This window comes from Rhinolophus sinicus, chromosome 4 (genome assembly GCF_057876585.1).
Source record: "Rhinolophus sinicus isolate RSI-liver-muscle chromosome 4, RSI-T2T, whole genome shotgun sequence".
Classification (NCBI taxonomy): Eukaryota; Metazoa; Chordata; class Mammalia; order Chiroptera; family Rhinolophidae; genus Rhinolophus; species Rhinolophus sinicus.
This window is the reverse complement of record NC_142504.1, coordinates 33,553,914-33,577,981: the sequence shown is the minus strand read 5'-3', so window position 1 is coordinate 33,577,981 and position 24,068 is coordinate 33,553,914. Positions and strand designations below refer to the sequence as shown.

Here is a 24,068-nt window from a genome sequence, read left to right as displayed (position 1 = left end):
CAGCATTAGTAAAGATGATGAAAGAAAAGAAATGGGCCCATAGGGTCCTCAGGAAACAAGGCCAAACTTGCTATTCACATGGGCCCTCAGGGGGAGAGCGAAAGGCAAAAGCAGTAAATTGGGTCCAATTTTTTTTTTTTTCTATCAGTGCTGTCCATGTAGCAGTCAGACGTGGCACTCAAAACCCAAAGGCTTTTTGACCCACCTTCTTTCTATTTCTGAAAATGGTACTTTCATTACCTCACAAGTAGAGATGTTGGAGAGCCTCCTGAAGGCAACAGCACAGAACACCTAGGGGCCTTCCTTGGTGGATTCCAACTGCATTTTCTCTGGGAGGAGGGACGCTCCCTAAGAATAGGTGGGGTAAGGAGACCAGAGGCCATTGCTAAGAAGAGAACATTTTTGATGTGCACAGAATTCCACTCATGATTATTTCCTCGTGCCCAAAGACTGTAATAAAATAGCTGTGTACTCTCTTCATGAGCAATGTGACGTTCTGAGACCCTCCACTCCCTGGCTTCCAGAAGTCTATTTTTTCTCCATCATAATATTTCCTCTAACTACTGAATAATTAACCCTAGTGACTAATCTAGTCTCACAGGAAAAAGGCTTGTGAAATCTGCTCCTGATGCATATAATAAGTGCAGAAGGACATATGAAGTAATGTGTACAGTCTGAGAAGGCCAAAATTCCTTTCCCGAGGCCTGGTCCACCCTGAAAAACAGGGAGGAAAGCCAGTACTCTAATGATGGGAGCAGCCATTTTCTGGTTTCACAACCATTCAGTACCAGAGGTTTCTTCTTTTCACACAGCAGTGACACAGAGCAGCTTGCTCCCCTTTGTCTGCCAGTGGAACTCCACACCAACTGACCAAAGCTGTCACCGCCCGGGGCTGCCAATGTGGGCCTCCAGATTGTGAGGCCACAGGGTCAGATATGTGGCTGGCGCTGTGCCGTCACAGTGCTGCGTATCCAAAGAGGCCAGCAGCCAGGCAGAGCCCTCTCTGTAATAGCTTGACCACCTGTCTGCTAGGGAAGACAAATCCCATTTCATGAGGCTTGGCATGGTAAGCAACGTGTCCGACCCCATATCCAAAAGCACTTGAGTAGCTGAAGGAAAAGAGGAGAAAAGCGCAGACCCCAAGGGTGGATGTGAAAAGGGGATCTCTTCAGGGAGAAACCTTCTGGTTAATTTGGTTTGGATTCTCTGGTGTTTTCACCCAGCTCTCATCAGTCTTAAGCTTTATTTCCTAGGCTTTTAAGATTATTCTCTTCATGAAGTAATGCAGTGCCAAAGCTATGGCATCACAGGGCTTTGCCCTTTCCTGCTTTTAAAAGGCCATCAAAAACCATCATTCCCTAACATACCCATACAGGAAAAAAGATGAGGCTTATCTTGTTTTTAAGCTACTGTGTTACCAGCATCTCAATGGCATGAGAAAGATAAGTACATACTTGCAAAATAAGGTCTGACCCAAGGCTCACCTGATACGCAGTTTCGATCTTACTGAGTGCACACGATAATAAGATTTCAAACTCATTAGGAACCGTAGTTCAATCCAGAAGTGTGCTTTTACAACACAGGGAGGGCTTCTGATTGCTTTGCAGTGAAGCCACCGTCACAAACAGGATTTCCTAAAGAGAGAGGTCTTAGGGCAAGGAAGCTTCATTTTAACTTTGGCTCTGCCATCTGGGCAGCCCGGCTGCTCCTCCCCTACTGTAAACAGGCAGTTGGAGGGGACTAGGGGACACTCCTTTCTATTGTTCCTCATGCCTCTCACTTCCCTTTCATCTCTGGTAATAGCTGGAATTTATGGGTTCATTGGATGAACTTCCAAGTCTTTTCTTCTGAGTTTATTGACTTCATGGATAGTCCTTAGAAGGCCTCCATCTTTTTGGCCTCCCTTATCCCAGCTGTATTTGCCCAAAGGTGTGGCTTTATCAATATATACTGTAAAACGGAATGGAAAAAAAGTCATAAAGACTGTGTGCAGTTCTCATAGTCCAACAGTGATTGTGCATAAAAGACACTCCGTCCCAATTTATACCTTCCCCTCCAGTCAGGTCTTGCTTTTCCAAGAATACACTGCTATTTGTATGGCTTGCCTTGATGAAGTTCTTGTTAAAGATGCAATCAAATAGCTCCAAGATCCAGCTCAGACTAACTTCATGATTCTCTATCATTTCATTCTAGTCTAGTTCAGAGTAATACCGAATTTTTCTAAGCACTTGTAGTATTTAAAGCTGTACTACATAGCTTAGCACTTCCATATACAGAGTCTAATACCACTTGCTAATTAATACAAGCTAACATCACGTCCATTTTTCTTATTTGCTCATGTACGTTATAACTTCCTTGAGGTCCCGGCCACAGACCTTGGTGAGAAGAAATGGTCTTTCACCTCTTTGCTACCTCCCCCAGTACGCAGAATAATATTAACCACCTCGTAGGTTTTTCAAAGAATATTTCAAAGAATATTTGAAAAACCAGAGGCGAGCCTGGTTTCAGTAATTTTCATTTCCTTATGATGCAAGTGTGTTAAATATATAAGTGTAAACATTAGAATTACCCATAGGAATAATGCTAGGATCAGTATCTATTTAATATGTTTACATCATTTCGATTAGTAAAATGATGTAACATCTCTAAATTTTAAATTAAGTACTTTGTGGGGATATAAGATAAAAAAACAATTAAACTTCACTGAAGAAAAACTTTTGAGATTGTGTGAATAGGGAGAAATATGTCAAAACTGTTTTGAGGAGCGCAAGGGCCAAATAATGCATTTGGCCCGTTTTATGCCAAAGCTACTCAGAACGATAGGTTCTGAGCTACGGGCTGCAACATATTCATTCATTCATTACTTATTCACTCAGTGACCACTTAGGCCATGCTCTGTTAGCTATTAGGTATACAGTGGTGAGCAAAACAGAGATGGCCCACAGCTTCATGAGTAATGGCACAAACAGGGTTTAAAACAGAAAACACTACAGTAATACACATGTAATCGCAAACTGTGATTAAGTGCTCTGGAGGAAAAGCACAAGGTGTTATTGCAGTGAATACAAGAGAGTTCTGATTTTATTCTGGGTTAGAGAAGGCCTCTGTAAGGACATACATTTAAGATGAGATTTGAGGGAGGAGCTGGAACAGCCAGGAGGTGAATTGGGGGGTCAGTGGGGAATGTTGCAGGCAGGGGACTCCAGCAACCACTGTGGGCAGCCTCTGGAAGGCACTGATATAACTGCTGCATCTGTATAGCAAAGCCAATACACTTATGGATCCCAATAAAAAGGACATAGGACATTCGTTTACTCATTCAAAAAATATTTATTGAATGCAGACTATGTGCCAGATACAGTTCTCTGCCCGTGGGATATCCAAGTAAACAAAGTAAATGTCCCTGCTGCTCTGGAGTTTATGTTCTGTGACAAGACATAAAAGCAATGAACTTATAATCATCTAAATACTGCAGGTCTGGCCACAGACTTTGGTATGTGTATGATGAAACTAGAGGAAGGAATAGTAAAGTAAGGGGTGCAGGGGACAGATGTTACAATTTTGCACGGGTACTTTGTGTTTTCGTACATGTTTGAGTTGAAGCCCTGAGTGCTTTTGTCCTGGACTAGATTTCCAAGTGAATGGCCTTGGATAGTGTCTCTCTCTAGAAAAGGTTTGTTTCTCTTCAACATAATGTCTCCTGCTGGGGCAAAGGTCAGGCAGACATACTGCTTATTACAAAAGAGTCAGGTTCCCTAAGCTTGGGGTTTCTTTTCTGTAACAGTTGTTGTGTATAGAAGTGTCACCTGCCTTCTTCTCATTTCCCTATGGGAACTGAGGATCCGGGTACTGGAGCAAATGCAGACACTGTAGTTACTACTATTGTTGTGAGTAATAGATGATCATTTGTTTCTAACCTAGCACTCTTGTGTCTTCTGCCAGCACCCAGGAAACTGTGGAAGGCTAATTTGGTGTTTGCAAATGGGGTAAAATCTCAGATCCTTCACAGTTCTTGACATCAGTCACCTGACATACTGATGAGTGCAACCGTTTTAGTTTAGAAAGACAAAACCCACGAGGGGGAAAAGGAGGAAGTCTACAAAATCAGTAAGAGGAAACCTGGCTGTGTTCACCAACCCTGAATATCAAACCAAGGGCTCAATCCCTAATATTTGGGAGAGGTAAGTTTAGGACAAAGGAAAGGAACTTCTCCACATGGAGGATCCTGCTCTTACAGAATTTACCGTCTCAATAAATGGTACTGGCTGTAAATGCAGATTGCTTTTAAAAAGGCCTCACTGAATTTGTGGATGACAGACACAGAATGCCCAATTCAATGTGTATTTGATGACTCAGTCTTTGCAAAGTGGAGGATCATGTCCTTTAAAATACGATCCTCATTATCTTCGTCAGAAGATTATTTGGAAAGGTCGTGAATCTGACCTAGCCAGGGCCATTTTTAATCTTTAAAATAAGAATTAGACTCGTCATTGCTTTATCTAATTTGAATTTGGATAATCATACAAAGACACATATATTTGGGATCTGTAACTATAAAATCTCCTTTAGAATAAGCTATAATTAATAAAAACCTTAATTCATAAATGTGAAATAATCTTGGTAGAATACACTCATATTTTAGAGCAGTTGTTTTCCAAACTGGATGTACAGAACACTTCCAGGAAATATTAATAGGCGTATCTTGAAAAAAAATGTTCTGTGGTTAAATCTGTTGGGGGATCAAGGTACCATGTATCCTTGGAATTTCAAAATTTCCATTAATAAAGTGCCCTGATAAGTCCTGAGTAGGGAAACCTTTGTTTAACCTAGTATTTCCCGAATTATTTTCATGTTGTCCTACCATTATCTCATCTTATGAAACACTATGTCATAAAACAGCAGATAGAGAAATGTTCTTTTAAGGTGTTAAAAAAATGAAGTTTTATATGGTAAGGAACATACTGCTACTATACTGCCGACGTTGTCTATAAAGACTCACTAATTTGAAGTGGAAAATAATAGTGGACAGGGACAGAAAGGATTTCCTGGTTTGCCTAGCTGATACAAGATGGGTAGGTCATCTCCACTCGGGGGAATCCTTGGGAGCAACTGTTTCCTGGGTCCAGGAAGTCAGAAAGCCCCAATTTCATAAACATTTCTTTTTTTTTTTTTTTCCAGGAAAGCATAACAATCACAATTACAGCTAATATTTATTGCTGTCAATTAATATGCTAGGTGCTATTATGAGCACTTTACATGGCATTCTCACAATAAACTATGAAAGAGGTAGTCATTATCTATTTTCACAGAAAAGGAAACCGAGGTACAGCAGAGGTTAAGTAAATGGCCCAAGGCTACACAGCTAGTAAGTTTGAAAAAGCTGGGATTTAAACCCAGGCAGTCTGGCTCTAGACTGTCAATCCTTACATTCTACTACCTTTGGAATTACAGCATATATTAGCAAACTTCCATATCACTGGTGTAATTCATATCACAAAGCAGTTTATTGTACCTTAAAGTTGGGTTGAAACCTTATGTAACTAGCCTTCAGAACTTAGGGACACAAAGTATCACCCAGATCTTGCGCTAACACATCTTGAAAAGCTTGTCAAAATTTTACAGTTATACCAGAAGAAATGGGACAGTATGTACCCACTGTCAAAACAATCTCCCCTTTGCATAATTTCTTGTACTCACAAATTTGTTACTGTACACAACATTAACCTTTAAGTAAACAAACAAGAAACTATGACTATACCCACCCTCTTTTAATCACAGCACTGCACTGAGGCCACTTATTTAAAATGGTTCATCTCTAGTATTTTTTTTAATGACAAATGATACACATATACATATATATTTGTGTTCTCGCCCCTACACACCCAATCCTTTGTATACTCTTAGTCTAGTGCTGACTACAGCCCCCCCACTGGGTCCTTTTGGCCTTTGGAACTGGTGCTTCTCTCCGTGCAGACATTCTTAGCCAGAGAGCACTTCTACAACCATTATGAATTGTGTGTTGTGCAATGTTCAGTGTTTATTCCACTGTGTCCTGTCAGGGTTTTCTATTGTTGTGTTGCCATTATTTGATTTGTTAGTATGTTAATTTTCTATTGCTGCTGTAAAAAATTACCTTAAATTTAGTGGATGGGGCTCATGTGATTAGGCCCAGAAAATTCAGAATAATCTCCCTATTTTATGCTTTATAACCTTAATTATACCTGTGAAATTTCTTTTGCGTTATAACAAAACAAACACATTGGGGTCAGGGTGTAGATAGATTTAGGGGCCATTCTAGGTACAACTTTTGGTGAACATTTCTGTGCCAAGATGGCTAACAGTGGTGAGTGAGAATGCTAACCTGACCTCAAAAATCCAAACAAATAAATAACAACAAACAAATAAAACAAAGGAAGTATTTCAGAGTGTGATGTTAAATTCCAAGTTTTACCCTATTTCCAAAAGCGTTTCAGTCCAGGAAATAGGGTGAAAGATCAGCAGCCAGTTAGGGACCAGTGAAGGGTCTTTGATATAAAAAGTATAATGAATTGCCCTAGATCAGCAATTGTTCAAATGACAGCTAGAAGACACGACTGTCAGAAGCATAGGATGACTTCAGGGGACTTACAGAGAATATAGGAATTACTGCAAATATATATTCCTAGGAATGTATCTCCACAGCCTGAGATCATATTAAAAAATTTTTTTTCCCACAATATAGAAGGGCAGGAGCAAGTTTCTGGACAGCCTTGGTATGCCAGCTGGTAAACCTTTTGTTGGATCCTAGGGAGGCGGTGGGGGTCTTGGGAAAGGGAGGGGCAGCTAGGGAGGGAGCTGAGGTACTCTGGACAGTGGCTTTTTTTTTTTTTAACCAATGAGCATGGCCATATGTCAATATTCTACCAATGGTAAGGGATGCAGTAATATGAGCAACACTAAGATATCCAATAGCATCAATAACATAAGCGTTAGCAATCTCACAGGGAGGAATATTATAGCATACACACGTTCATATTGCAATACTACTCATAAATTGTATTAATACATTGTTATTTATTAAGCACTTCTAAGGTTGAACATTTTAATTTCACTTTTGGTATGAATATAATCTTTAGAGAAATTCAGTGTTAAAGAAAAATTTGGGAAATGCCAGAAATTATAGCAGAAGGAATAAATCACCCACCTGAAAGTTTAACCCAATTTGCTTTTTTGCATCACTTTCTCAGTTCTCGTACACGTCAATTCTGCTCTTTGTGCCTCCTAAGAGGACTGTAATTTGGCTACTCCATTTTCTGTCTTTATAATTGTTTCTTATCCCATTCATCTCCCTTCCCATTTCATCTTTAGTTTTTCACTTTGACCTACTCTTCTGTTTTTTTTTTTTTTTTTTTAAGGTCTTTAGAGACCATTTCTTTCGAGTCAGAAGTGGGCTAAAATGAAACATAAGTTTAGTCATATTTAATTAAACTTTTAAATCTGATGGTACATTCTGCCTGAAGCTTTTTCAGGGAAATTTCTGAAGTCCAATTACAGGGCTAGTCTCATAATAAGGACTATTAATTCATAACGAAATTATTTTCTTTAAGCTTCATCCAGATGCTGTTGTGAAAAATACACTAAGCCAACCACATTCCTATAGGGTCATTATTGGCATGGCCAGTACAAACAGGTGAGGTCTCCTCACACTTCTCAGAACTTTGTGAAGAGTTGGGTGTTGGATCTGCAGACAATCCCTCAGAGGATCCTACCAGTCCTTCCCCACTGTGACTTCCCATTCTTGATATGTTCATTTTGATATCCCTCTCAGTCAGCTCAAGTATGTTCAATCCAGTTGGTATTTAACCAACCAACCAACCAACCAACCAACCAACCAACCAACCAACCAACCAACCAACCAACCAGTAGTGGAATCCTTGCATATCTGAATCTTTTCTGCTGCCTTTACACATTTAGGACAACTGACCCGAGAAGAAAGTTCTTGCATCAGAGACTTTCCTCCACAAAGATACATATACCAGAGGTGCCAAAAAACTGTATACAAGTGGACACTTTGGTCAACGCTGCTCAAGCAGTAGTTCACCGTAATCAGAAGTGTCTAGCTGCTGATGGTAACCACTTTGAGCATCCCTTGTAATTGTAGAAGTCAAACATGACTTGTTTTGTTATCGGTATACATTGAGTATTACAATTTTTAATAATTGTTTCCTTTCTTAAAATGTGTATACATTTTTTTTGGCATGCTCTGTATTTCTCTATTCTCCTCTGGCCTTAGTTAAGCAAAAGAGAAGTCCAAGGCCAGCCTGATTTCCCTTCCTTTTTGTATAGTTTCCAAATAAATTTGGTCCTTATAGTCTTTTTTCTTACTCCATGCAGTTCAAACATTTCCTAGCATGTGCTTTGTGTCCGTCTTTGTAGTGGATTCCATGGGTTGCCTCCCCAGGATCCATTTTTCCCTTTCACCTGGTAACAGAACCTGATTTCTTCAGACTACTGTCTCTCTGATCGGCAAATTCCACGTCTCTAGTCTTGGTCTCTGGTTCAACTGCAGGCATATGTCATAAACACTCCTAAGGATGAATCTGGCACTCCTGTTTGGAACCCGCGTATGGAGGAATGTGTTGTCTGAGTGTCCTGAAATTACCATCGTCACTTTGCCATGAGGAAAGACAGTCTTCGAAGATGCCAAGACACAGAAAATGGAATCTTAAGAGAAATGGAGCTGCTGCATCTGGATTACGCCAACCCGGAAGCACACCTGTCTCTGGAATCACTGTTTATGTGAGCCAACAAATTCTTTATTCTGTGGCTGATCTATAGACAATCCCTCTCCTGCCAGTCTTTCCATACTGTGGCCTCCCATTCTTGATGTGTTACTCCCAGACTGAGTTTACTACACTCACAACTCTGAACATCCCAACTACCCGCATCTCTTTTTCAACGATTTCCCCGCAAATATTCTGAGACTTTTTAATCCGCATACTCGAGTCTTGTTTCAATTTAGGAACATGTTTAATTATGTTTTTGATGACTGCACTTTAAGACCATCAATTTCTTAGGCCACATTACCATTCTCTATCCGTCATATTTGTCCTTTTCTCACCGTTTTGTTCTGTTCCTCACATTCTGTGAGAACTTCGTTTTACAGTTTTAATTCTACTTTTTACTCCCTCCTGACAGATTTTAATTGAGTCAACTGTACTTGGTTTCTTTACAATTCCACATCTCATTCACCTCCAAACCATCTCAGTTACTGATTTTACATTTCAGAATGTTCAATTCTCATGGCCTTTTGTTTCTGTTTTAGAGAGGGATGTTTTCTAGCATTCTTTTGAGTTAGTCCACTGATAGTTAAAATTTTTCTTCTGATTTTTCTAGTGAATCACTTTCAGAGTTTTGTATCTTTTTTAGTTAGGCTTCTGGATAATGTTACTTGCTTTGTTCAGTTATATTTGTTCAAAAATCATAAGAATTTCATTCTTTTAGCTTGTTTTTTCATTCTTCTAAGAGTGGCAGTTTACCTAGACAATTTGTAGTCAACACAATGTAGATTTGCACTGATTTTGTAATCATTTAATGCTCTCTGAGTAGCTGTTATAGCAATTATAATACCTAGCACGTTTCAGCTAATATTGCTCTCATGTCTCTGTCTGTGCCTACTAAATACCCCATTCTTCTTGCCTCCTGAACTCCTGATCCTTTATTGCACATGTTTTTCTGGTATTTGTACTCCTATCTGAGAAAGAGAGAGAATTCTGATGGCAGAGGGGAGTCAACAGCACTGTGGAGATCTCGGTAAGTGTAGGGAACAGCTGCCCATTTTTTGAATTGATATCAACTTTGTGTTTCTGAAACAGGGAATGAGGGAGGGGGAAAAAGGTCTATCTAACTATTTCCAGGTGCACAGAACAAACATGAGTCACCCAATGGGCTTTTAAATCTAGTTCTGGCAAAATGGGAATTCTTCCAAATAACTTTGATAACTATTTCATTGCTAGTCTTAATTTTTGGTGTTGGATATTTTTGTAGTTTTAGTAGGAAATTGAGAGAGGGGCAGTATCATTTTAAACTAAAAGCTCCTAATATTTGTAATGATTTTTGATTGAAGGCTCACTGAGGTGATACACCAGGAAGCTGTTAATATGCAATGGGTAAAATACGTACCAATTTAGAGAAAAAGGACAGGCAAACTGGTAGTATTCAATTCAGCTCATAGCAAAATCTAATTTCCACTGGAAACCTGCCATTTTGAATGGTCCCTTGCAATATTTCAATTTGCAAATAAATACAGCTCACATGTCTGTAGCTGTCTCGGTCATACCTTTCTTTCTCAAATTAAGATTTTGTAAAATGCTTGTAAGAAAACAAGAAAAAGATTCAGAAATGCATTTACCATATTCCTGGTTTCCTAAAAGTACATGTGCACGTGTGTGTGTGCAGAAGCGTGCGCGCGCGCGCGTGCACACACACACACACACACACACACCCATAAGCAGCCAACAGCTCTTAAACCTGTCTTTGAGTAAATTCTAATACCTGTAAATTTAACTTAGCCAGCAAAACTGGAACAATAAATCAGAAACCCAATACTACCATGTAATATCAGAGAAAGTATATATATGCCATGTTGAATGTTGTATTTCCCATGGTTAAACTGGCCAGAAGAGAGTGGAGAGAATGACAGAGGTTGAGTGGAGCAGAGAAAGGGCAAGAGGGACAAAAGAGGAGAACAGAAATTTGGAGGCAGGGAAAAGGAGAAGAGATAAAGGGAGGCAAAGAAAGAAAACTAGGTAACATCTTTTAATTTTCTTAAGAAAAATGCCCAATTCTTCTCATTTAAGCCAAGCCCTAGGTCTTATCAGACACAAGCTCCTCCAGCCACCACAGGAAGGCCAGATAGGAGGCAGAAACTCAGAGCAAAACAATGGAGAATGGATCTCAGACAGACACAGACCATCCACAGCAGTCATCCACATAGAGCTACAAACAGACTGTCACTACAGCCTGTCATTTTAGGACAAGACCAAACAGAGTCTTTTGTCATATTTTACCATTTGTCATAATTTAGCACCTTGATTAGTACTGTTCTGTGGAAAATTATTTAGGCATATGATAAAATCTCATAAACTTGCATTTATCTGAAATACCTTGTACTTATTCGCTCTATTTATTGTCTTGTCTAGCAAATTTGCACGAATGTTATAAAGCAACAAGCGTAATGTTACATCACACTTTGAAGGAGTTACCAAGGCCAGACTCAACTCGGATCACAGGGGCCAGCTCCAGCTAAAATAACTGTCTATGGGCCTGCTACTTTTTAGTTTAGAGAGCTGCGAAGCCCCTCTTGCTCATGAGTGCCAGGAGACAACGACTAGAAGCTTACCACCAACTAAAGACTAGACTGGTAAGAAATGGCGTTCAGCGTATAAAACAGCTACTTGCTCTGCCAGTGTTTTATAATAAAAAATGGCTTCTTATCTCAAACCAACTATTTAAAAAAAAATTTTTTTTAATTCATATCAATGGTTGACAAATGGGACCAGAAACACCTGAGACTTTATGGCCAGAGCAGAATGGAGGCTTTTAGTCTAGTTCTTTTCCTGTTTAGAGGAAGGGGCTAAGGCAGGGGCTTCCAGCATTAGTCCAATGAGTAGACCCAGAGGGAAAAGCCTGAAGGAAAGATTCATGAGGTCTGTTGACCAAGGAGACTTAGAAGGACGAGAGGGCCTATGTCCACATCCTGCATGGAAGGAAGATCGGAACTCAACATACATTATTCTCCAAGCCCAGGTACTCTGGCACACTGCACAACCATCTTCATGCTGTCCATGCACTGGAAAAAACTAGTCTGAAAAACTGCTTGGAACTTTATCTGAAGATAATTTTTTTTCTGTTGATAAAATGGGGTTGATTTTGTCCCTATCGCTACACAACTGATACAAAGGAAACCCACAGTGAATTTTACAGTTGAAAGAGGTCTCTTAGGCTTCAAACTAAGCTTGACAACAGCTTTTGTAAGATTATCATGTTCACTTACATTTTCTTCTTGATATTATTTTTAAATAGTGGTAGAGGAGGGAGCCGAGGCTTACAAAGAGTCGTTGTCTTGTTTTACTCTTGACAACCTTTCTTAATCTTTGAGAATCTCAATCCTATCTCCTGTCTTAAGTTAAAAACAGAGTTTACTTGAAGCTTTTTGGAGGGCAATTTGGTTTAGCTAAGCAGAATTTTAAATATGAGTGTTATTTGACCCTGTAATTTCGCTTCTGGAATTCACCATACAGAAATACTTGGACAAATGTTCCACAAAATAAGCACAAGAATTTTACTGCAACATTGGTTGTAATAAGACCACAAACAAACAAACAACCCCTAAATGTCCATCAACGGGAAATTATGAAATAAATGAACTGACAATTATTCAGCAGTTTAAAACTTAAGTTAGATCTCTATGAATTGACATAAAAATCATAATAAAAAAAGGGAATAAGGCAATGGACAGAAGAGTATGGTGTACAGTATAAGCCCATCCCTGAGAGAAATTTACAGAGGTGAGTGTATGCTTATGTATGTATATACTTATAAAAACACACACTTTTGAATTTGTAATAAAGAAGATTTGGAAGTATATCTAGGGGGTGATCTTTGGGAAGCAGAGTATAAGAAAGACAATATTTACTTTTTATACTTCTATACCATTTGGCATCTTTGCAACCAGACTATTTTACTTTGTGGTAAAAAAAAAACACATTAAAAAAAAATAAAGCTAACTGGTCTCTAGATCTCCTAACTGGTTCTTTCCCTCAGCAATTCTTGAAAGTGGGATGTAGAGTGAGAAATCATACAAATGGTGAGGCTCCCAGGTGCAAGCAGTGTTTAAAGTGGGCAGATTAGGGAAGATCTACCATGTTTCCCTGAAAATAAGACTTAACCAGAAAATAAGCCCTAGCATGATTTTTCAGGATGACATCCCCTGATCATACACCCTAATGCATCTTTTGGAGCAAAAATAAGACCCGGTCTTATTTTCGGGGCAACACGGTATCTGCCAGTGATGATACATACACTTGGGTGTTGGCTCCCAAGTGCCACCAATTCAGGGGACAAAGGCCAAGCAGCTGCTTCAACCTCAGCTCTCTTGGTTTTACAGACAAGGTCCCCAACTTCTGTAAGGCCTCTACCCAAACTAGAAAAGACGACAGTGGAGGAGACAGGAGATTGAGACATCAACGACTATTTCGCTCCCACTTTCCCACTACATGGTAAGTGGCCTGTTTCTTCTTTAATTTATCCTTCTATATAATGGTTTTGACTTGTGCTGTCCAGCACAGTTACAGGTGGCTACCGAGCCCTTGAAATGTAGGTAGTAGAAATTGAGATGGGCTATAAGGTAAAATATACATTGGAGTTTGAAGACCTAGTACGACAAAAAAATAAAAAAATAAATATTACACCATTCATAGTTTTTATATTCATGATGTGTTGAAATAGTAATACTTTGGATATATTGTGTTAAATAAAATATACTATTAAAACTGATTTTACCTGTTTCCTTTTGCCTCTTTTAATGTGGCTATCAGAAAATTTAAAATTACATGGTGGTTCACATATTTTCTATTGGAAAGAGCTGGTTTAGACCTTCACAGATACTCCACATGGAATATCTACATATTTAAATATTCATAAAAAGGAACAGCAGGATGGGGGAGGCATGCACATAAGCATCCTTTTGCATGTGAGTGTATACACACACACACACACACACACACACACACACACACACACGCCAATTGTTATATCGCTGCTCTCTGTCTTTGCGCCTTTCGAATTTCCCAGTGTTGTTTGTTACAGCTCAGTGTACCTGTTCTATAGGTCATACGGCTCTGAGTTCAAGCTCTGCCAATGACCCTATGTGGGATCCTGAGGCAAGTCACTTTTAGAGGGATTAAACTAAATAATGTACATCAAGTGCTCAGAAGCACACACAAGGCTATGGAATGAGCTATGACAACAAATGTGAGTTGTGCAAGACGTGGTAAGAGCGCCAGAAATGACCAAGTCATTGTTCTACCCAGAAGCAAAGACTATCAGCATTGGCATGAATCTTGGACAATATCCACCCCCACATTTTAAAGCCCTTTTACATCTCAGAAGCCCAATATATAAAGAAGATGAAATCAAGCTGCTCTGGATAAAGCTGAGTGAGGGAGCACGCAGGCTGGGAACTCCTGGACTACACAGAGGAGGGGGCGCCAGAGTCTCGGTGAAGCAGTTTCATCACCATGGATGTGGTATCTTATCCCGGCCTCCCCATTTGACAGGTGAAGACACTGAGCTCCAGGGTTGATGGCTTGCCTTCAGTCACAGAACTGGTGGACACAGGGCTAGAACCCAGACTTAGGTTCCTAAGAAAGGACACTGCTCTGCATGACATCGTCACCGCAGCTGTGGGGACAATGGTGCATGCACAGAAAGAATGTGGCTGAGAACAGTGCTGCACCACAGGTATGGACAGAGCGCTGAGGAGCCGCTGAGGTGGGGGGAGGGGACAGCAGCAGGTCTCCTCCCCGAAGACGCATTTTCTAGGCTTTGCTTTGGAAGATGAAAGAGGGCAGGTGGGCATCCAGGACAAGAGAAGCGCATGGGTTCTAAGGAAGAAAACCTTGAGGCATAATTTGGGGCCACAAGGTGGGTTGCTGTCACTAACATGTAGCTTACTCGTTGGAAAGTAGTATGTGCTAAGGCCAGAATAAAGTTGGGGCTTCTTTAGAAGGTCTTGAGGGCCAAGGGTCCTATACTGGTTTTCACAAGTATTTGAAAAGGGCTGACAATACGAAGATTAATTTATCCTAAGTCCATGAATGGGCAGGAAACAGGAAAACAGGCGGTGGGTTGCTGCTCTGGGCTGGGTGGCTGTTAAAGAAGGCCCAAAGTGGGGTGATGGAAGACGTGCTAAAAAGGGGCAAGGTCTGAGAGACCCCGTGGAGACAGGGACTGGCACATATGGGAAAGAGGAGGAAGACCCCGGGGTGGCCTCAAGGACCCAGCTGGCTAACTGTGGGGATGAGGGCTCCACCGACAGGAAAAGAGAAGGGGCGAGGAGAAGCTGGTTTGATGGGTTTGGTGAAGGTAAGGTGTCTGTCAGGTAGGGAGTCAGTCCCTCAGGGAACTGAAACGTGGCTCTGGAACCAATCTGAGGGTTACCTGTACCTTGTCTAGACAGAACATGTTGGGAACATCTAGGTTTGGAAGGAGGGAGGTGAAGAAGAGCTGGTAAAGGAATAGAGGCAGAGGCACCAACAGCAAGGGCAGGGAGGGTCTCATGGAAGGAGTGGTCACAAGACTCCAAGGCTGGGGACACCGCGCCAGGTGAGAATGGAGAGAGGGGCACTGCCAACCTGCAAGGCGGCAGCCTGAGTGGCAGGAGGACTGTTCCATCATATAGCCTGGGTTCAGAGCCTCTCCTCATCATTTATTTGCTGTGGTCCAGTGCACTACTTAACCTCTTCAGAACTCAGTTTTCTTACCTGCAAAACAGTACCCTATAAAGTTATTCTGAGATTTAAATGAAATTTATATATTTCAAGGCACTGACTCATAGCATGTGCCCACTAAGTAGTATCTATCATTTATATCACTGGGAAGGATTTAAGGAACAAACAAGTGGTGAAGAAGTGGAGGCGGCAGGTAGAGACACTATTCTTTAAGAAGTTTGGCCATGAAGGGAAGGAGAAAGACTGAGGGAACAGGCAGAGGTGTGAGGTCTTTCCAGGATGGGGAGATGAAAGAGCTAGCAGAAGGGGAGAGTTTGAAGGGGCAAATCAGAAGGGGATGAAGGATGGGTGAGAGAAGGAGCAGGGTAGTATCACAAGCTCAGGGTGAACCTTGTAAGGAGCGAGAAGGCATCCTTCTCAGAAAACGGAGAGAGGGTGAAGATAAAGATTTTCGAGTTGAAAGAAGGAGCATAGAGGAGCTCGCTTTGGATGGCCTCACGCATCTCAGTTAAATGGAGTTGAGGCTAAACGTTGGGTTGGGAGTGTGGGAACAGATTGGGGCTTAAGGACTGTGGGGGATGGAAAGGGAGGGAATCGATGCACGGGACCAGGTCTGAGACTAAAGGAGGGGAGCCGGATGAGAGGAGACGTGCCCACCCAAAGCCCGGATGGCAAAGCCGCACAATGCATGCTTTCGTTGCCCTTACTTCTGCCTGTAAGCAGAGCTTTCTTTTTAATGGTGGAGCATGTAGATGACAATGACCTCTAAGATGCAGTGCCCCTGAGAAGTGAGCAGAGGACACAAGCTCATCAGAAGGTCGCTGCATGCTTAAGTACAGGCTGGGGGCAGGGAGAGTATAAGCTGAATGAGGCAGCTAAGACCGTCAGCAACCTCAGCCTACTGTCTCCTCCTATATGCGAAGTACCTCCATCCGGAACCGTTCTTCTATCCCTGTGGTAGCTCTTTACTTAAAAAAAAAAATAAAAAATAAAAATCACTGGTTCTGAATGTGACAGGTGATGCAATTGATTGAGACTGGGGAGGGGAGTGTGAGAGGACGGCAGAAAGAAGTCGAGAGGCTTCGGCAGAATAATGCCCCGAAGCAGCAGATGGATAGGATGGGTTAGAAGGCCCTGATTCTCTTCTCAGGAGGATCGAGCACTGATGGAAAAAGGTCTGGTTTTCAGTTACCCTGAAAAAGGAGACTGTGAGGAAAAGTTCAGGGGAGGAGGGTGATCTGTTGCCACAGAACAGGGATTCCAGAGGCAGAGTGGAAAGGATTAACAGAAGCTGAGAGCCAGGGAAGGGAAGAGAGGGGATGGGACCCTGGGAAGAAGTCATGGATCAGTAATTGTCAGTACAAGCGAAGCAATGACTTGGGAAGTTGGAGGGAAGGACATGAAGGCAGATGGCAGGAAAAGTACCAGCAGGATAAAATCTAGTTTGCGGAGAAGACCTCAAAACAGGCAGAGCCAGGGTGCCAAACTGGAGATTCTTGGGTTTGGGCGGCTGGGGAGCTGCAGGGTGCAGAATGGCCCCAACAGGGAAATACCAGGTCTCACGGTGGCTTCTCAGTGCAGGTCATGAGAACGCATGAGTTTCTCAAATTCATGTTCAAGTATGATACACACGCATTAAGAATGAGAGAAATCAACACTGCTTACATTAAAAAGTACTCTTGTTCTTACTTAGAACTACCCCGTATGCATTATTCAACCATGATCAGTTCTTTTTCTGGGTACCATCTTGGGTATTTCCTTACTCAAGAAAATGCTTCGTTGGCATGTTTCCCATTTGTGTTGGTTCTTTAGAGAGAGAGGAAAAAAGGTATATAGGAAAATATCCAAGAAGAGAGAAGAAATCGCAAAGTCCAGCTGAGTGTCCTGGTTCCCCACACACGTGTTCTGACCTAACCTGAGATGATGAGTTTCCACTCACAGGCTAGGGCTTACTTTCCGGTGCCTTGGTGTTCAGACCAGCTGGTTAAGGACCTCATTTCCTGATGTCATGAAGGATAGCACTCAAATATGGGGCAACACAAGCACAGTAACCAATGGGACAATTGGTAAGGCACTCGGTGACATTTTAAAGATATTTGCCCACAGACCACTCAGCCACAAAGGACAGTTTCACTGTTAGTTTCTCAGCTACTGGGTGTGTAATTCATAGAAATCAATGACGACCAGACTAGACAGGCCACCATACATGGGGTAACATAACCATGAAGCCTTGTTTGTTTCTTTCCAACAGTAACTGCATTTATTACATTCTTTCTGGTGGCATTTGGCATTTCTTAGCTAGGCATCAGCAGAACTGGCAACTCAAAACTTCTAAGAATTACTATCTGTTTATCACAATCTCCACATTCAAAGAATTCGTAGCATGTGTTATTTTTTAAACGTGCATTTCTTTTTATGACTTTGCTGTAACCTGGAAAACCCCACAGCTATCAAACCACAAACAACAGTGCTGACCAGGATCACTACGTACGTGACAGATACCTGGGGAGCTAACAATTGTGAATTTAATTTCCCATGAAGTTCAAGTTCAGTCTATCTCACCATCTGTCCATCTGTCTATCCACCCATCCCATCCTCCCATCCCATCCCATCCTTCAGGCTAGCTAGCTGTCTACTCACCAAATTCATAGCAATGTTTTTTTTTATTTTTAGTATTAAAATATAACTCAGTGTGGAGTAAAGATGGATGAAGAACTGAAGGAGGAAGATGGAAATGCAGCTCTTCTCCATTTTGTAGAATGCTACGGTGGGGCAATGCGGGCAATTATTAAACCCAGATAATAGTGACAGATGGTATTTAAACTTTCTGGCTCTTTGTCAACCATCTGCCCCAACACTATTTTTATGGAGTTCATATTTCCTAGGTATTCCATTTTAGAATAAAAGGCATGCACCCCTTAAGATTATTACAGAGAATTGGTCAACCCTTCCAACATGGGAGACTGAAAATCAAAGCTATTGATGTGTGGTTTGCTTCTTGACCTGTCTAAAATATCATTGCTGCCACACTGTAATAACATACAAAACATTTCAGAAAAAATATGGCCTAAGAGGTAAGGCCAACAGCAAGGGCAGAAATATGGCAGAGTGGGAAAAATCAGAGCTGTGTGTCCAGGGACACGTTATTTATCATCCTTGGGGAAGGCTCTAGATTGTCATCTGTAGACTGGATAATAGTCCTCAGAATGTGGGTTTAATGACATAATGCATGGGGAAGACCCTGCCATGGGTCTGTCACATGACAGGTCAGTGTTAACTTCCTTGTTTGTTTTTTTCTCCCTAGGTTATGGAGGGAGAACCTTGCTGATGTATAAATGATTATTTCTCAATGATTTTATATAAACAACTAGGGTGTGGCCTCAAAAGAAGGTTAATCCTGACGTCTAGCCTTCCACTGAGAAATCTCTTTCCCTCTCTGGTAAGAGTCTTCTCATTACACTCATTCGCAGAAGCCTACACTTCTTCATAGCACTCACCCCAGCTCTGGTTAACTGTCGTGCATGCAATGCCGCTCTTCCCCACTAGCATTTAAGTTACCCCACTAGAAAAGGGCCTTGCATATAGTAGCCACTCAATAAGTTATTTGTAGACTGAATGAATAACACCTGTTACAGGCTACCCAACATGTAAAATGTACCACTGGAGATATGTGAGATGATTTCAGGGGTTGAACATAGACTAGATTTCTTAATAATATTAATGGTTATATTGTATTTATTTCAGTGTGTATTAGACAAATAAATAACTGGCTCATTAAATGTGATTTTCATATATTTTTGCTTGGGATGAGTCTAAATAAAAAACTGATTTAGGGAAGTAAAAAATTAAGTAAGAATAGTTGTCATAAGAATATGGCAAGGGAGGATGGGTGGCTAACTTGGTTAGACCACAAGCTCTGGGCAACAGGGTTGCAGGTTCAATTCCCACATGGGCCAGCGGGCTAGAATGAAGACAACAAGCTGCCGCTGAGCTGCCACTGAGCTCCCTGGTGGCCGGATGACTCAGTTGGTTGGAGCACGTGCTGTCTACCACAAGGTTACCGGTTCGACTCCTGCAAGGGATGGTGGGCTGTGCCCCCTGCAACTAAGATTGAACAACCGCAACTGGACTTGGAGCTGAGCTGCGCCCTCCACAACTAAGGCTGAAAGAACAACAACTTGACCTGGAGCTGATGGCCCTGGGAAAAACACACTGTTCTCCAATAAAGTCCTGTTCCCCTTCCCCAATAAAATCTTAAAAAAAAAAAAAAAAGAATACGGCAAGAACTTCAAGAAAGGTGGTAAAAAGAGATGACAAAATTTGGGAAGTCTGCTTCAGAATCCATGGCTTGTGAATTTTCAGCTGGACACTGTAACAGGAGGGTCAGCACGGAATCAAGAGTCAAGCTGGAACCAGGTCAAACTGGGGGGCTGAACCCCAGAACACATCTGGCATAAGAAGCATCCACATTCAGATATCTGGGTGTTATCATAGGAAATACCAAACGTTAACTGAGCAGAAACAAGGGTCAGACCCCATCGCCGTATCAAGGTCACAGTCAAACCGGCAGGAACTGTGTAAGAGACAAGGCACTGGCCATAGGAATGGCCTGGATTCATTCTCTTTCAGCTTTAAAGGCACACGAGCCTGGATTCTGATATTATTATGTTCAAAATGTAGTTACATGATAGCTCACAAGGAGAAGTAGTCAGCCATTGCTTGCTTATTTGTTTGCGTCAAATGAAGTTTTGTGCATGTAATACATTTTGGGGCCTATTTCTAGAACTCAGCAGATCTATCTGTATCTCACAAGAAGGGATCATGGATGGCAAGGATATCAAAGTACACAGATGTTTAATGCTGGCCTCGTGTGTGCCAAGTACAGGACCAAACCTTTTCTCTTACGTTACCTTTTGATTCCTCACAAAAAGGGGTAACTGAGGTGTTGTGGTGAACTGATTTGTCTCACATCAAGCGTAAAAAGTAGCAGAGGTACGATTCCAAAAGAACTCTTGTGAGTTCTAATCTAGTGTTCTTTTTCTCCCAAGCAGGGAATAAAAAAGTAATACTGAATTTATCTACAATGTTTGCCAAACAGGCTAAATGCAGGCATACCTCCCTTTATGGTGCCTCACTTTAAATTGTGCTTCACAGATGTTGTATTTTTACAAATTGAAGGTAAGACTCTCCACCAGCCAAAAGACTGTGACTCACTTTACTGTGATACTTGCTTTATTGCGGTGATGTGGAACCAAACCTGCAATACCTCCACGGTTTGTCCATAAGTGGTTCTGGGAGTGTGGTTGTTGGACTAGCGGCATCAGTATCAATCGGGACCTTGTTGGAAACAATTCTCAGGCCCCACCCGAGACCTACGGGATCAGAAGCTCTGGGGCTGGGGCCAAGCAACCTGTGTTTTAACAAACCCTCCAAATGATCCGTATTCACCCTCCAGGGCAAGGAGCACGGTGTTGGATGACAGAGCCATCAGGGATGGGCAGTCTTTCAGTGTTCCAGTTCCACACCTCCCCCTTGAAATTCATGTTCATTGCTAGGTTGCGGTCAGGCCTTCTTGTTTTTAAAAGTGTTCATGTAATTCTTTTCATCAGACAAGTGCGGAAAACATCGGGTTAAAGGCTTATGGTCAGAACCAGGAATAATTTACTGTCAATATTGTAGGATGGGAGTTAGGACTGTCATTCCAATTCATCCCAGGAATAATGTCGTGCAGCTGAGAGTTAATTAGAGAAAGGTTTTTTGGAATTACATTTATGTATCTAGAATTGTCCTCCAATGGAAAGACTGAGTCCTTTCGTTTCGGCAGAAGGGTGGTTAGTTATTTTTCAACAGTATAAGACTTAAATACCCTCTATAATTGATGATAAACCACTATTTTTCTGAAAGATGTGAAAAGAAAGATAAAATGCAAGACATAAAAGTATTAAGCGTTCGCTAGTGAGGAATTTGCTATACTTTTAAGCATAGGGAGTCACCACCTATGGAATGGTTCAACCCAAATTTTCATTTTATAGCATCAAAATGTTTTCCCACTGATATAATTGGTAATCTAGTTCCCAGTCTGGCTTGCAGAATCCTATATAACCTGGAACATATATAACCATTATTTGTACTAATTCATCAAAACCTATGTTCTATTTATAACATTTTTTCCTGTGGGAAGATTCATTCTATGTGCCAATCCAAGGTGACAGGATTGTTTCTTGACCCCTACATTGCAGTGGGGGAGGGGGACTCAATGTTGGAGGTTCAGAGAAAGGCTCCTGATGATAGCAACAGGTTGCTGGGAAAGTGAGATACTGGGCTCTTCAAAGGTGCACTAAAGAAAGTACTTCCTCTCTTGGAGCCTTGCACAGTGGTAGTAAACTGAGACATAATTGCCTGGAAGCAATATCAGAATATCTTGTGAGCTACAGATAAATCTGCTGAGTTCTAGAAGTAGGTCCCCAAATTTATTACATGCACAAAAATGTCATCTGATTCAAACAAACAAATAAGTAAGCAAGCAATGGCTGACCACCTCTCCTTGTCAGCGATCATGTAGCTACGTTTTGAAAATAACATGTCCAATGGGAACATACTCGGCTTCCCAACTCACATTTTTCCCATGGAAATAAAAATAGAAAACAAAGAGAGATTAGATTATAATTAGGTTCTATGTTTAATTTTGACCAGGCTGAATTTAGTACCCAGGTATGGGAGATTTTCCTGGCAGACCTTTATTATATTGTTTGGCTATTTCTTGTGACCTGAAAATCAAACAAATGAATCACAGACTCTCAGAATCAGAGGGGACTGGAGGTCATCTAGCCCACCCACCCACGTTATGAATGCTGCTGAAAACACCTCCGTGCGTGGTTGTCCAGTCTTTTCTTGGACACCCAATGAAAATGCACTATTTTCACAAACCCCAATCTCCTCTTCAGATACCTATCTAGCCGTTAGATTTTTTTCCCCCTTCTGAGCAAAAATCTTTACCTCTGTAATTTTAGTATCTCTGGTCCTAGTTCTCCTCACTATGGTGCCCAAATATGTCTAATCTCTCTTCCGCATGACAGCATTTAAAGTATTCTGAAGCAGTGCTGACACCTTCCTTTTTGGTCTACACATTCTGTTTTTTCAACTATTCTCAGCATCAAAATTTCCACATTCCTTGGTCCTCCTCCTGCGGACAAAGTCCACCTTGAGGATATTTCCTACTAAAAATATACCATAATACCCTATATGTTTACCATGTCCCATTATCACCAACAAAAACAAAATAAGAACAGTGGAGTGTTCCTTTCCAAACAGAGTTTCTAAGAGCTGGAAGCCACAGTCATACAGAACAACACTATAAGGACGGGGAAGGCGGTGTCAGGACAGGGCTGGGAGTGGTAGCCTGAAGCAGGATCTGGGTACCACGATCCTACTTGAACCAGACATGCTGTGCTGCCCCTTAAATTACTGAAAACCCAAAAAATTTCTTTCCAAGGAAGACAGAGTGAAACAAAGTATTTCTTACTTTCTACGAAACATTTCTGCAAATATGCAGCCAACGCTCCAGAGATCCACGGGGGTGGCGTAGCTGGACTGAAGCAAGACTTCTGGAGCTCTGTACCACAGCGTGACGACCTGCAACGGCAAACGGTTCTGAGCGTTACTGAGGAAGGCGGCTATTTGCTTCAGCTCCTCATCCTGGTGGTTTAATGCCAAGATTCAGTTTGGAAAGACCACAGGGAGACACTGAGATAGAAACAATAGGTAAGTAGGACTCATCACTGACAGGCTAGGAAATGACGTCATCCCTACAATGTGGTTCCCACCTCAGACTCTGTGTGTCTTACTAGGAGGGTGAAATACCTGAGTTTCAGAAAGCAAAGCAAAGACGTAAAACACAAAACTTATTTTAAAACGATTACTTTTTCCTTAAAGGGCTTAAAAAAGCAACATGGAAAACAGGTGATGGTCATGACTCCAGCTCATTTCCCAGGTCGGCATTATTGGGAAACTGAGGATGAGTCTGTGGCTCCAGGTGAGTCTGGTGATCCTGACGTCTACAGAGACCCCAGGAGAAGCCAAAACTACTCTTAGCATGACACTGTGGGAATTAAAATACAGCCCCTTTCAATGCTGCTCTTTTCAGAAAAACAAATAAAAAATAAAGAAGAATTGAAGTGAAAAATACATGGTACCTCCCTGTACATGTTTTGCAATTGTTTACAAATCTCTAATTATTTCAAAATGAAATGTTTTAAAAAAGAATACTATGGACCCGGCCAATCAGCAGAGTAGGTAAATGCTGTGCTCATCTCCTCTCAGGATCATATCAAAATTACAACTAAACTACAGACCAACCATCACTGAGAATCAGCTGAAGTCTAGCTAAACAGAAGCCCTACAACTAAGGACATACAAAAGAAGCCACCTTGAGACTGGCAGGCAAGGCAGAGATGCAGACAGGCTGGTCTGACACCTGTGTGTGACCATTAAAAATTGGAAGGGATATCTCAGCTATGGAGGTCTCCCCCTGGAGTGAGGGGTCCCAGCCCAACACCTGGCTCCCCAGCCCAGGGTTCC

The 24,068-nt window shown here is 41.5% G+C and overlaps 1 protein-coding gene across 7 annotated transcripts in view; it reads right to left on the bottom strand.

Annotated features, from left to right (window-relative positions):
* CDK6 (cyclin dependent kinase 6) overlaps window positions 1-24,068 on the bottom strand; it is a 219,100-nt gene that overhangs the window by 43,296 nt on the left and 151,736 nt on the right. For 5 of the 7 annotated variants that reach the window (XM_019729705.3, XM_074340726.2, XM_019729704.3 and 2 more), the window contains one exon: window positions 23,014-23,123. The exons of the other annotated variants lie outside the window; for them this stretch is intronic. In XM_019729705.3, coding sequence (XP_019585264.1) covers window positions 23,014-23,123 — 110 coding nt within the window. The remainder of the gene's footprint in view (window positions 1-23,013; window positions 23,124-24,068) is intronic. 7 annotated transcript variants of the gene reach the window in all.